This window comes from Xenopus tropicalis, chromosome 2 (assembly GCF_000004195.4).
Source record: "Xenopus tropicalis strain Nigerian chromosome 2, UCB_Xtro_10.0, whole genome shotgun sequence".
Lineage (NCBI taxonomy): Eukaryota > Metazoa > Chordata > Amphibia > Anura > Pipidae > Xenopus > Xenopus tropicalis.
In genome coordinates, this window is record NC_030678.2 from 130,177,683 (window position 1) to 130,192,710 (window position 15,028).

The 15,028-nt window shown below is 37.0% G+C and overlaps 1 protein-coding gene across 5 annotated transcripts in view; it reads left to right on the forward strand.

The window, feature by feature from the left end:
- The window catches only part of diaph3 (diaphanous related formin 3), a 261,365-nt gene that overhangs the window by 182,128 nt on the left and 64,209 nt on the right, over positions 1-15,028 (forward strand). For all 5 annotated transcript variants that reach the window (XM_031897113.1, XM_031897114.1, XM_031897115.1 and 2 more), the window contains one exon: positions 5,754-5,889. In XM_031897113.1, the coding sequence (XP_031752973.1) occupies positions 5,754-5,889 (136 nt within the window). The remainder of the gene's footprint in view (positions 1-5,753; positions 5,890-15,028) is intronic.

The window sequence follows — 15,028 nt, forward strand, 5'->3', positions numbered from 1 at the left end:
TCCATGGTGCTAATAGTGCGAAATAGCAAAAACCGCTGCGTATTTCCGCTAGGTCTGGCAGCTGCCTTTGCGTATACATAGGAATAGCTTGCTTTGCAAATACTGGCGTATTTCGGCCTACGCTTGAAAAATCTGTGCTAAGGCGTTTTCTAGCGTATTTCCGCATGGTGTGGTTTGCTTTGTGTCTTTTCAAGTTATTTCTATGGATGATGATATCAGGCGTTTTTCAGCCGCCGAGAGAATTAGAAAATATGCAGCGGAAAAACGCCACGTGTGGCATCAGCCTAAAACAAATTCTCTTAACTTACTCACCCAGGTTACCTCATTCTCTGCTTAATGATTTGCAACATTCCCTAAGCTTAGGCTACTGCCACATAGGGCTAATTCTTGGCCTCCGGATGAATGCCCTAGCCTTCTCCTGTGTCTGCACCTGGAGGCGCTGCATTGGCCCAGTCACACAAAGTGGATTTTAATGCAGAAATGCATACTCACATATTTTGTTTTGAGTGTAGGGCCTGCATACAAGCACAGGCTGAAATACATTAGCCATTAGTCTTTGCTTCTCAACACTTGCTGAGAGCATACTAAGCATGTGCGTGTCACTGATACTGACAATCAAAATATGCCTTAACAAAATAAAAAATGGTGGTCTCCTCCTAGGTTTCAAGGCCTTGATCATTATTGGTATAGGGCTGTGTAACCTCTAGGTTGATGCAGTAGGGTAGCTAAATAAAATACAACAAATGTAGACATATTTGTTTTTAGGAATTAGTTGTTCTTTAAGCACGTGTAAAATAATGTTTAAAAAAGCCTAGATTTTTAAATGGTGTTAGCCTTGGCAACAAAATGCAGATAATGTTCACATTTTACATTTCTGCAGAGAATGCTTACAGAATTAATTTTTGCTGAGAACGCTCATTGCTGCTATCATTACTTAGAATACTCAAATTCATTCATCCTTCTCACATATTTTTTAAAAATTAGCATATTTTTGATGGAAAGAGAATCAAATAGACCTTAGGACAATGTTAGAATGTTTCATGACCAGGATCCTCTACAGCAGTGCTGTCCAACTGGCGGGCCGCATGTGGCCCGCAACCCCCCTCTGTGTGGCCCCTCACCTGTCTGGCTTTGATGTCTTACCTTTGTGTAAGATTTAAATGGTATCAGTACTGAGATTAACTGGCCCTCTGCATTGTTCACACCTCAGATTCAGGCTGTTATCCCCTTGTATTGTTTAAACATTTAATCCCCTGTACTGTTCACACACAGGCAGCATAGGGCAGGCAGAGTATGGCACACACAGGCAGCATAGGGCAGGCAGAGTATGGCACACACAGGCAGCATAGGGCAGGCAGCGTATGGCACACACAGGCAGCCATACTCTGCCTGCCATATGATGCCTGTGGGAGGTGAACCTGGCAGGGGTTTGTTCTGAGAGTTTGTTAGCAGTTTGAAATAGCCATTAAATGATCCCTAAGGTGTGTAATTATATGCTGCGGGTTGCTGTGCTATCCACAGGGGAGGAGGAGGAGGCATATAGATTTAAGGGTGTGTCTTAAAGGAGAAGGAAAGGCTAAGTCACTTGGGGGTGCCAAAATGTTAGGCACCCCCAAGTGACTTTAATTGCTTACCTTGTACCCCGGGCTGGTGCCCCTGTTAGGAGAAAACAGCACCAGCCCGGGGTACCTGTAGCGAGCGCTTCCTGCTTCGTTTTGCCGACAAATTCCCGGGACCGGCGCATGCGCATTAGAGTGAAAAGCCGACTTCTCTGTTAAAGTTCGGCTTTTCACTCTACAGCAAGGAGGAAGCGCTGCAGCTACCCCGGGCTGGTGCTGTTCTCTCAGAAAAGGGGCACCAGCCCGGGGTAAAAGGTAGGCGATTTAAGTCACTTGGGGGTGTCTAACATTTTGGCACCCCCAAGTAATTTGCCTTTCCTTCTCCTTTAATATGACATTCATATCAAAACTGGCTTCCATTAGCGGCCCTCCACTATGTATGCTAGAGAATGCATACAGAATGCACCACAGAAATTAGACAGCAGAGCTCTATAGGAACAGCTGTGTTGCACATTGCATGGAGTATAGCTTGCCGACATGAGACTCTGATGTATATATTTAGTCATGATGAACTTAATCGGATTTATCATGTTAATTATGTAAATGCCAGAAGGAATGTCACCCAATCAAATTGTAGCTTTAAGCAAGCAGTCTAGCGCAAGCTAGGCAATAAAAGCAAAATGCTGACTAGATGCTATAGTTGTAATGGTGCATTTTAAAACCTAGTGATGGACTGTTCCTAAATGATGCATATGACACATGTAGTCACACCATTTGTGCCTTCAGTTGGACTTATGGTTTCCTTCCCCATCTTTGTTGGTGAGCCCAGTCAAGCAAGTACCATGACAACAACATTTCAGCATCAGATCTCTATGACTGACTTATAACTACTCTCCGCATTTTTAATGTTGTCAAGCTGCAGTATGTGTTTCATTGACTTGTATAAGTGTATATTTTTATTTGTTAAGTGCTACTTTTATATACAATACTGTGAATTCAAGCAATATATTAATAAAACTGACTGGGAAAATTACAAAATAAGTAACTGTATACAATTACAATCAAGATTAAGTGAAGTGCTGGAGAGAGAAAGAGGTAGTAGGCTTCTATTCAACAGCCCCTACAATCCAAGTAGGTGGCTATCTTTGCAGACACAAATAGCAGTTTGCAAGTTACAGTGGCATTGTCTTATGACTCTCAAGGTTCAATTAGGTATTATGCCAGGAAAAAAAGTGTCTCATTTTAAAGAGACTAAGGTAAGATTCTCTATGGAGAAATACAGAAATTGAATCTCATAGGTAAGAAGCAGCAGGTGCAAGTTAGGAAACAGTGGAAGTAGGTGGTGTGCAGAGATAGTAGCTCCTAGGTCAATGGAGGACTCGGCCGGGAATTCATGGAGGCACAAGTGAAAAGAGATAGTTATATGAAGTGAAATCAATGTCTTGAAAAGTCATGATAAGGATTTTTAAAAGGTATTCTTTGCTTAATTGGTAGCCATAATAAATAGTTTAACAGTGGAGAAGCCTGTTCTGTTTTGAGGAGGAGGTATCTAGCAACAGAGATTAATACTGTACAGACGTGAGGTGTGAATTAGAGAGGACAGTGATCATATATGCAGAATATTATGCTTACTTGTTTGAATAGATGTATAATCAGTGTAAATAGTAGTTAGCCATGAAAAACAAAGAGTCAAAATGAAAGTTGAGAAAAATCATTTAACCTGTATTGTCATAATGTCAGAATGGGGTCATCGACATTATGCAGTTTATTAGAACAGGAGCTCTTTTGCAACAGTGCAGTCCCATAACAATTACACGTTTAATATACTCACTGCGTTATGTGTATGATGGCTGAGATCTTTCTGCAGTGCTGGTACTAGGAACATATACCATATCATTCAAAGGCCAAATAATCATAAAAACCAAATTGATGAGTTCTTGAACAACCATAATATCCAAGGCTATTGTGATACTAATATCTACAGTTAGTATTAGTGGTTGTGTATATAGTTTATGTATGTGATAGTATAGATAGGTAGGTGTGGGTTGTGTGTGCTGGGTTTACTTGGATGGGTTGAACTTGATGGACTCTGGTCTTTTTTCAACCCTATGTAACTATGTAAATTACATGTAACTGCACTAAAGTAAACTTAAAATAATAAATAAATAATGACATTTGTTGTTTTCCTTTAAGCTATGTTTTTTACCGTGTGGAAAGTTTGCAGGTTCATTACTCTGTCTCAAGTTGGTAAATATTGCAATTTTTTCTAATCACTTGAGCAATTAGTGTTGAAAAGAATTGCATATATTTTAATAAATTAGATGCTCAACCTGCTCTTTCTGCATTTTAAGTTGCATATGTTATGTGCAACTCTAGCCTAGCCCAGTTGTGTAAAACGTTATAAGAACACAAGGAAAAAAATGTTTTGTTTTGTTTTTTTTACATTTGTGTTCAGGTTTTGCATGTTAAATTAGTTGAGAGATGCACAAATTATAAAAGGGTCAAAGAACAGCCCCAGCTCTATCTGACAAACTATTAATGAAGGGAAAAAAATGCAAGCCAGTCTTGAGGACAGGTACGTGAACCAATTAAACAAGGTGCAATAAAACATGCACTGCTACTGCCCATAGTATAGGGGGCCCAGTGGGTTACATGCTTCCAAAGATTATCACTTCTAGTTACTCCACTGTTTACAGGGATACATGTGAAAAAGCCCCCCCACATTTATACCAACTACACCAAGGGAATAAACATTATATTTTTCATTTGAAGAGCCATGCATATTTAGAACTTAATCCATGTCATCAATTTAGCTATTTACATGAAATAAATTGTTGCACAGTTGTTTGCATTATTTTATTTAATGTTAAGTAGTTGGTGTGCGCTTTTTGAAACAATAAATACATGGTTATCTGTTTGATACTTTACTCAAATCTAGTTGCTAAAATCTGCAATGGGGAGTATGCTAAATTGGTCTAGCCATTAGTAGGGCAAAAGATTAGGGTGTGAACTAGAACGGCTTCAGTCAACCTAGAGACACTAAAGCTGGCCATACACATGTAGATCTTTTCATTAGTGTACAACCACGCTTATCCTGAAGCGATCATTTAAAAGTACGATTTGTCCATCAACGAAAATGACCATTTCAAGCAGGGAGCTGCCTGCTTGGTCCTGCAAACAATTGGGTAGGGGACAAATGTCATTAACAATGAAAATTTTTAAACCTCCCTGTTTGGTTTTGTGACTGATGTCAGATGAAATGTATACAATAACTTTTCCGTGGTCTCGTACGTTTATATGGTTATGTTTACTTCTAATAGTCTTATAATTTATGATAGAGCTGGACAGTGCCACCGTGGTGGGTTCTAGGTTTGATTCCAACCAGGCCTCTGCAGACAAGGATTCTGTCCTTTCGTGGTTATCTTTTGGGTACACCAGTTTCCTTTTACATATAGTTGTGTGTGTGTTTGTGATGGTTGACAGGTGGAAAGGATGTCTGTTTTTAAACATACTAAGTGCTTATATAACAGAACTATAAAACAAGGTATTTCATAATTATGTGATACTTCCAGAAAGGTGAATATCATTCAGTAAATAAATTTACAGATGGTTGCCTTCTTCATTTATTGCTTTCTCGTGTGCTCATCTGCTATGCTGAGGATCATGCCCGCTTCTTAACGGTATTGGATTTTGTTTTTCTTAATTCTGCTTTACTGCATTAGTAAATGGCAATGGATATACACTGAAACCTTATCTACCTACGTTTTTAAAATGCTGATCTGGCTTTCTTGTATGGGAGTAAATATGCTTGCTAAAGTCTATTTGTAGAAGCTCTCAGGCTAAGATAGAAATTATTGAATTACCATCTTGCCTTAGAGCACCATGTGACATTATATAATTGATGGCATATACAAAAAATGAGCAAAGAAAATGACAGGAGCAGGGATTTTCATTGGCTTCATATCTAACAAATATGCCCTTTAGTCAGCAACTGCATGTAAAACCTATGAACCATGAGAGGCCACCAGGAAGTCCTAAATCTTTTTTATACTGACTGGGTTGCTATATAGGATTAAGTATAGGCTGGAGAAATGTATAAACATCATACTTGCACTTAAGGTTCAATTCATTTTTTATGTTTCATGTGATCCATGCTGCTGAGAAAACATTGTAAATTTTTTTTTTTTTTTACAGCAAGCGTCCAAAGAAAATATTCGAAGAAAAGAGGCAGAAGAAAAACAGAAGCGTGTCAAACAAGCAAAAGAAATGGCAGAAAAAGAGAAATTAGAAAGGCAGCTAAAGAAAAAACGCCTCTTAGAAAAGAATCGTGGTGAGTACAAATGAAACTGAAAAAAAGTAGAAAGATAATTATAAAGGATTATTTCTGTTACATGTACATGCAATTTAAAAATTATTTCCAGAATTGAGAAGGATAAATAAAAAGTGTATGTCTGTGAGAGAGCTACCTATTTTTCTGGTTGCAGGGCATATATCTTCTTGTTTTCTTTTGATGTTTCTTTGATTTTTACTATAGGCATTTTTTTAATGTTCACCTGTGTTATTCAATTCATTAAATGTTAAAATGAATTAAAAGGCATTCCCCAGTGATTGTAATCGCTTACCTGATACCCCAGGCTGGGGCTTCTGTTAGCAGAACAGAGGGACTAAAGCATTGAGGTTTTTGTGTGGTTTAAAGATTTATAATTTTAGCTCACTATTTGTATATATTTGTGATGGCGATAAATCTGAATCGAAAAACTACACTGGCCCAAGGTACTTCTGTACGAGCGCCATGTTGCAAGCTTCTTCTGCTTCTTCTTCTTTCAGTTGCATGGAGCTAGTGCATGCACAGTAGAGTGAAAAGTCTGGCTTTTTCTTAAAGTTTGGCTTTTTAATCATGTGCATCCGCTCTGAAGAAGGAAGAATCCAGAAGAAATGATGATGTGCTGGCATAGAAGTACCTATGTCATTGGGAAACCCCAGTGATTATACGTTTACATGTCCTTGGACTTCAACTTTTTAGGCCTCTTCCAAAAAGCTTGCAAATTAATATTGTTCCCTAATAGGCTCAGTCATAAAATGTCTTCCATCACATGGAAGACAAAAGAAAGCCATTTGTGTCCATCAGTGCCCCAATCCTTATGGATTGGGCAAAATACTAGGAAATAATATTTATCATTTACTTTTTACTGTCTCAAAATAAACAAAATGGAAAGTTGCAAGTTTTCTGCAGGCATTAGGCATTTGCTGTAGGGAACCGAAGTGCTTTTTCCTCTGCTTGAGGATAGCTGTAGGCTGTCTGTATCCCTTCTAGGAACCAGAGGTGGCTGCATTATTATTCCTCTGCTTTGCTCTACTCACTATGTTTACTTCTTTGTAAGATTACAGTGTTATTATCAAATGCTGTTCTGAAAGGGTTTAGGCTTCTTTACTTACCTCAAGTTAATGCAATCTGATCTTTTTTGTTTTCCCTTATAACAAGGTAAAAACTATTAATGGTTCCAGCTGTAATTAAATACTGCGTAAACACACTATGATAAATTATTAGTGTGCTTAGTTGTTGCGGTATATGTAAAAGAAAATTCCTGGACTTCATGTTAAATAAATCACATTACAGGCCTGTTGCAAATACAAAGTCTTTTAGACTTTGGTGAGGGTAGAATAAAATTACGATAAAGAGTAGTGTAAGACTTACTTAAATATCTCTAATGTTGTGAAATATGTTACATTGTCACAAGTATGTCTGTCCACTGTCTTATTGTCCAACGTCCAATGTCTTTGACATTGAATGAAGTAATTTTTCTCTTTGCTGCTGTAACAGCCTTCATGTATTCATGTTGGTATATGGTTGGTGGCATTTGTGGTTGGGCATTAAAGCTTGGTTCACATTGCCATTCCAGTTCATTCTGCAGGTTTTTAGTTGGCTTGAGGTAATTTGCATGCACAGGCCAGTTAAGGTCTTTCACTCCTATTTTGCAAATCAATTCTGTATAAACCTTACATTCTACTAAGAGTTAATATCCTGCTGGAATTACTCCAAACTGATGCCACAAAGTAGAAAGCAGAGAATTATTAAGAATGTCATTGTTGATGTTAATAGTTCTGAAGTTCTGAAATGGGACCTAAAACTCAAGGAAGTTATGTGCCCACTAACATTTTTAGCTTTGCTTTAGAGGAGCTAATGTACATACTGAAGGTTGACAGTTCATGAAAAGCTTACCTACTGAATGAAAAGGCACCCTGTCTGAAATTTAGCTTCTCCATTTGTGCTGTAATTTCATGGCTCAAATATTATAAGAAGATTTGTGCATGCATCAGGCTCAGGTACAGCGTTGCTACCACACTCCAGCCAAGATGCATTCTCACTCATTGGATGGGTCCTGCATTTTGAAGTTAGCCATCCTAAAACAAGATTGCTCCACAAATTCATCACTTATAAAAAACATGAATACATGAAACAATGAAATCATTACATTTTACAATTTACAGAATTATTAGTCAGCCTAGCATTGTAAGCATATTGCAGTTTAGGTTAAAATGTTGGGTTGTCATGTTCTAGAGCAGGGGTCTCTAACCTTTTATATTCGTGAGCCACATTCAAATGGAAAAAGTGTTTGGGAGCAACACAAGCATGAAAAAGTTCCAGGTATGCCAAGTAAAAGCTATGGTTGGCTATTTGCTAGCCCCTATGTGGACTAGCAGCCTAGAGAAGGTTCTGTTTGACATTACACCAGGTTTTTATGCAACCAAAACTAGCCTCCAAGCCAGGAATTAAAAAAAAAATCACCTGCTTTGAGGCCACTGGGAGCAGCATCCAATGAGTGGCATGAACAGAGAAAAATACACTTTTCTAGCAGAATGTGCCATTGAAAAATTTCAAAATTAAATAACTGCCATTTAAACACTAAGCTTCACCCTTATAAAGAGGCACTGTGCTAACACAAACCAAAGGCATATAAGCCAATAAATGACCAGAGCTTTATCTCTTAAATATTTCTTCATGTTACAGTTAGTCATGTGATCTAAATATAATAAACACTTACTTGAGGGCATCCATTCAAATTAGAATAAAGGTGGTTCCATTTTAAGGGCATCTAACCTCAAATAAATTAATCAATTTAAACTTAGGGTGCTCCTCTGAGCACTTTTGCATTAATGCTTTACATTAATTTTCTATTTTGTTGTTTCTAAGTTAGTATTAGTTTAGACAGATTTATACTGTTAGGCAAACTTCAGCTCAATATCTCTCCTAAAGGGCCCAAACTGTCAGCAACCCTAACTCACTGCGCTTGTTTTGTGGGAAAATCATCGGTACAGATATTTAGTTCCAGAGCAAGATACTAGCAAAATGGTCAACATAAGCCAAGTCTTAGTTTAATGGGATACAACTCAGTGGAAAAGCTGTGCTTACTCCTAAACAATTTTAAATTACTAAGTTAGAATGTGACCACAAATTTCATAGACAAGGAAAGTTCGACACTCACCTATATCAATATATTTAGGACATTAAGACATTTTGTGCTTATACAGCTCAGTGTTGCCATTTCCAACTAAAGCTGCTAAGTCTGTAAAGCTATAATTAATGTGAGTGACAGTAGTTAGGTGGCTTTAGAACATGCTACTACTTGGGTTGAAACCACATGCTAACTTTTTTTTCTTTTATTTAACTTTGAGCGTTGAGTTTTATATAGGTTCTTGTAAACAGGATAGATACTTTAATAGTTGCTTAGGCAGGTTAGGCAGTGAGGTAGGTACTGGAATAGCCAGGATTTGCAGGGCAAATAGGCATTCAATGAAAGAAAAGTTCTGCAGCAAGGCAGAGAAGGTGTTAACAGGCTCAAAGTCCAAGTTTTTGCAAATGGGCCATGGGCCCTAGGCTATTTATATGCCCGTAAATAATAATACACAGCAAGTACTCACAAAAACCCTCAGAGGATCTACAACCAGTAGGTGACCTAAGAAATAGGCAGCTTGACATTGGCATCAATTAGCTTTCCAGATGTCACCCCCTTATTTTTAATTTAGCACAATAAAGTATGTGATCTAACGAAGAGGCAGCTTGACATTAGCATCAATGAGCCTCCCAGATGTCATCCCCTCATTTTTAGTGTAGCAAGACAGAGGAGCATGCCCAAAGGCTCTATCTTACCAGATACAAATGAAGCAAGAATCTGTTAGGCTTCTGCCACTTCCCTTTTCTCTGTCATTATTGAAAAATAAGTTACACTGGGACAGAAAACTAACATTGGGAAAACAAAAATCATTTGTCCTAGTGTGTTCAGCCTTTTGTGCAATATAAAGGAACCAATAAAGAGTAGATGTATGATGCACACAAAGCAGATCTATGCACTTGAGTTTTAGTAAAGCACATTTTCTCTTTACATCTGAGAAGTAACGCAGGAAATCTAACCTCGCTATAGATAATGATTGGGGGTTGGCTGATGATGAGGCAGGTCTCACTAGCAGTAAAATTGTGACACCTCCCTGATGGTTAATGAGCAGAGGATAGCTGTTGATAAGGCTGATTTTCACAGTAAATTACATAATTATTTTTCGTCCTCATAGCATTTTAAAAAAAGAAAAGGAGAATGAAAGGCATACAGGCCTACTTCTGAATCAATAGCTGTATCAAAATTGCAGGATCTAAAACTGGTTTCAGAAAGAAATGTCCTTTATCTCATTAGTCAGTAATGTACCTATTGTGTCTTTTCTCATACATAATAGAATCACTCTTCATTATTGTAAAGTGCTTCTCTAAGGCCTAAATAATGCTTCACGTCAAAGGAGAGGAAAATTTTGAAAAAGGTTAAATCTAATCTATAATGTTTTTTATTTTGGAGCTGTTTGTTGTTGCTTTTTTGTGTCTTGTTTTTTATGCTAGAACATTTTGCTTCTTGCTGCAGTTAGTTGCAATTAGCTGTTCTTTGCAGTTAACAGTGGGTATAGTCTTGTGGGATCCTATGGGGCAGTGGTAACTGAGAAGTACACTCTAATAGATCTGTTAATCCATATTATTCCCAACATCCTGACCTAAATTCATAGTCAAGTTAGGATTTTTTTTTACTGTCAGGATAGTGTTAATAAATCTACAGCCAGGGTTTTGTTAATTGGCACATTTATGAATGCAGATACATGTCAGTTTGTGTTCATCTGCTTTTGAGAAGTCAAGCATTCTTTTTCAGTGGGTGTCAGTGCCCCTCAGGAGCAGCACTTAGCTTTAACACCCGTGAAAATATTCACTCTGCAATGCAAATTGCATACAAGAACAAAGCACTCATCACATAAGTTTCCGCTTTTGAATTCCAGCACTGAAAATAAATTGTTAAATAGGAAAAAGATCTGATTTGACCCTGACTTGACTTTGATATCCAGCAGAATAAGAAAGGCAAAACCTTCCACTAACCATTTAACCATTTTTTTTTTTTTTTAAATAGTGCCAAATTCTGGATTGGAATAAGGGCATTGGCTAGGCATAGAATGAAATAGAATGCACCATGTTCTCCTGCATTGTTTCTCTGGGTTTTTTTGTGTTTTTTTGTGCACCATTCCTTTTACAAAGATGCTCAGTTTCAGCTGATGAAAAGCAATCCCACAGCATAATGTACCTGATATTATGATTGGCATCACTGTAGGTATGCTGTTTTTAAGTTTTGGGCAGTGTATTTTGTGCCACACATTATTGGTATAGGATCCCTTATCCGGAAACCCATTATCCAGAAAGTTCAGAATTATAGAAAGTCCATCTCCCTTAGACTCCATTGTAAGCAAATAATTATCATTTTTAAAAATAATTTCCTTTTTTTCTGTAGTAATAAAACAGTACATTGTACTTGATCCCAACTAAGATATAATTAATCCTTACTGGAGGCAAAACCATCCAACTGGATTTATTCCATATATAAATGATTTTTATCAGACTTAAATTATGGAGATCCAAATTACGGAAAGATCCCTTATCCGGAAAACGCCATGTCCCGAGCATTCTGGATAACAGGTCCCATACTTGTACTATGCACTTTACTATGAACTTCTGCCAATTTAACAATATTTAAAGTTACTTAGTTGCAATGTAAGGAAAACAATTTTGTGGGTAGACCAAGACATAGCTTTTTGCCAAGCTCGGTACATCTTGCATATTATTCTTTTGGAGTAATGGCTTCTTCAGTGCAACTCTTCTGTACGGGCCAGCAGTATGCAAAACTCATGGTAGGATTGTCCCTTATATATTAGTGATAGCATCATGCAAGGAGCTGTATTATTAAATAGGGCTTATGCTGGACATAATTGTTTTAATTAAGAATTATCTAGATTATTACCAGCATCTTAATATATATCCCTAGTCAATTTAGGATTTTTTTTACAGAAACAAACAAAAAATGCTCTAAAAAATGAAAGCTCTTTACCTTTCTAACTTTCTGCTTTACTCCATGGTTCTGCCAAGTCACTGTTTTCAGCAGAGAGGTAGAAAGGCATGTTATCAGTCCATAAATAAGCTGACCAGTATAATGAGCTCTTATCTCAAAGGCTGCAACTTAGAAAAGGGAAGGGTTTGTTTATACAGGTGCTCAACTCTAATGTTTATGGGGGAAATACTTTTAATAAATGCTTTATAATAGCAATTTTAAAAAAAATGTAAATTAAAAGAATAAGCATAACACATTTTCAATAAACATAGTACTTATTGTGGTCACGTTGAATGTGTGTAAGTGAATACTGCCTATTTAATGTTCTTGATTCATTGGTGGGTGGTTTCAATTAGACTTTCTTAAGGCAGCCAGGTAAGAATTGGTCCTGCCCAGATAACTTTTAGTTCTCCATTGAATAATTCTGTATGTGAGCAGTACTAAATGCATGAAAGCAGACCTGATACTCAAAAAGGGTAGTCAGGACAGATTAATCTGGACATTGAGATAATGATTATGCTTTTTACATGATAAAAGTTGACATTTAGGTTTGCTTTATTCTGCAGCAGACTAGCTATGTAATCTATTGTGCACTATAATGCAGATGAGTGTATTCCTTTAAGGGTATCTGATTTCAAGCTACCACCTGCCATACTATACTATACCTTTTACTGCTGTCATAGTAATAGCTGTGCAGCAATGCTGTTGCTTAAGGGGGGAGATACATCTATTATTCTTAATACATTTCCAAGAATAAAGCCTTCCCCGGAGATTTGTTTCTATTGACCTCTAGCAGATTTCCCATCACCTTTCAAGTGCCTTTTCAAGAGAGACAACAGTTACAGTTCTGACAGTCTTTTCTCATAACTTAATTTTTCCATTTCACTTATTACTTGTTCTGTTGTCACTGCAATTTTTTCCACTTCAGTGATATCCATTTTATAAACCACTACCCACTGCATAGTCAGGGTGCAGCACTACAGTACCAGTAATAAATGTAGTTACTATTGCATATACTCACTGATACTGCCTGCATTTTCATATTCTCTTTTAAAATATAAACCCCATTTTTCCCTTAGTAAGGCCCACAGGTCACGCCACAGGGGATATTTACGAATGTTTGTATAAATTTTTTCACAATTTGTTTTTTTGTGTCAAAACAAGATTTTTTCCGTACGTTTTTTCACGTTTTTCATAATTTAGTAGGCATCAAAACTAGTGATGGGCAAAATTATCCGGCAGGCATGGATTTCCTGCAAATTTCCACATTTTGCCATTGGCGGATTGTTCTGCGAAACGGGCGGAAAAATTTCCCGTGGTAAAATTCACTGAAGCAATACGGGAGAGATTCGCTCATCGCTAGTCAAAACCACAAAAAAATGAATACAAAACTTTGTCATCTAAAAGCTGGTGAGGTCATGTAGAGCCAATGCGAGTTGACCTAGGCATATTGTAACAATCTTTATTTCATTCATGGGTTTAGAGGTTTTCTGGGGCAGGGGGGATGGTTGTCCACAAAGATTCATAGGAAGATTTAAAAAAACGAAAACTGTAAAAAGAAAAACAAATACTTTGAGGTTTTTAATGTTCTTTTTCATTTTTTTGACGCATTTAAATTCGTTTGTGCTTTTTAAATTAAGATCTTTTAATGACTAGACATTCATGATTTTAGTTATAATGAGTTTATTAGTGGTTTCTCTAAAACCACAAAAGTCAGAATGATAAATCTGCCCCCATTTGTTGTCACAGATTGCACATAGGTGTGTTTTTAAGTCATAATTAATCTTAGCCCCGTTAACCAAGTTACATAAAGCCCTAAATCATTATTTTGATTTGCTGAAATATATATTTTCCAAAGCTGAACTTTACATCTGCCTATTTACGTATTTTATTTAAATCATTCAAAACTACAGGATCTACAGTATGTAGGGAGCCTACCCCAATGAACCAATAATATATATATTTAAAATGCTAACTTCAGGCATTGAGTTAGCAGCCTTTTCAAATACTTAATAGAAACCTCTCCCACTCTTTGTCTTTAAAAATTATTCCGGTTCCCTCCTATTTCAGTGCAAGGTTATAGGTACATGGAATCACTGTTCTCACATTCATACTGCTAAGATTTCAAGAATATACAGGAAGCAAATACATACTGCCATTCCATCTGTTTTAAGCCTGAGATTTCAAGATAATCCTTAACAGCTGATAGATAACCATTCCAAATTCTACTCTGCTTGACCTTCAGATGGCAATGGCTGATCCCCTGAATTGGGCTCCCACTTCAGCTTTGGAACCTCCTAACCTCTTCAGCAAGATCATAGAATAAAATAATATTATATCTTATTAATGTATAGACTAGACTTAATCTTCTTCTAGACTTAACCTTATGTATAGGCTTTTTGTCTTGCAGCCCACTGCAGTAGTTTATAGACTCATAAGTCCAAGAAATAAGAGACAGCTAAAACATTCTGACAACTTTTCTAGTGTAAACATACAACTGGGTATGTGTAAGTTACATGTGCTACTTCATGAGATGAGGAAAGCCTTTAACAGCTTAGGCAAATCACCTTCTTGACTTTTGTTGTGGAGGTGTAGTTGTACTTTAAATGGTATTGTAATTCACTTTTCCATCAGACCATCTTGATATCCATTGTTCAGAAGATCTGGTCATCTGATTCCATCCATGACAAGGGCCACATCTACGTACTTTCCCTTACATTCTAATAAGCTGGTATCTAATGGTATTTTAATAGTACAGAGAAAAATGATATCACTTTTAAAAAACACAAGGAATTATTTGATTGAAATGGCTTTTTGTGCATATTATGCATTAGTATGTATAGTGGGTGGTAATAGGTGGGGTCAAATATTTCAATTTAAATCTTTCATTTAAAAAGTCCCAACATAAGCGCAAGTAAAATAATCCATGAAACGAAAATTCATAATGCTTATTGAAAAAATTACTTTGAGTGGTTTGCATTTCTTCTATCTGTTCACCCTTTCACTGCCACAAACACAGAACCTACCTTCATGGCCAAAAAAAAGTTTTATTGCCAGAAGTAGATT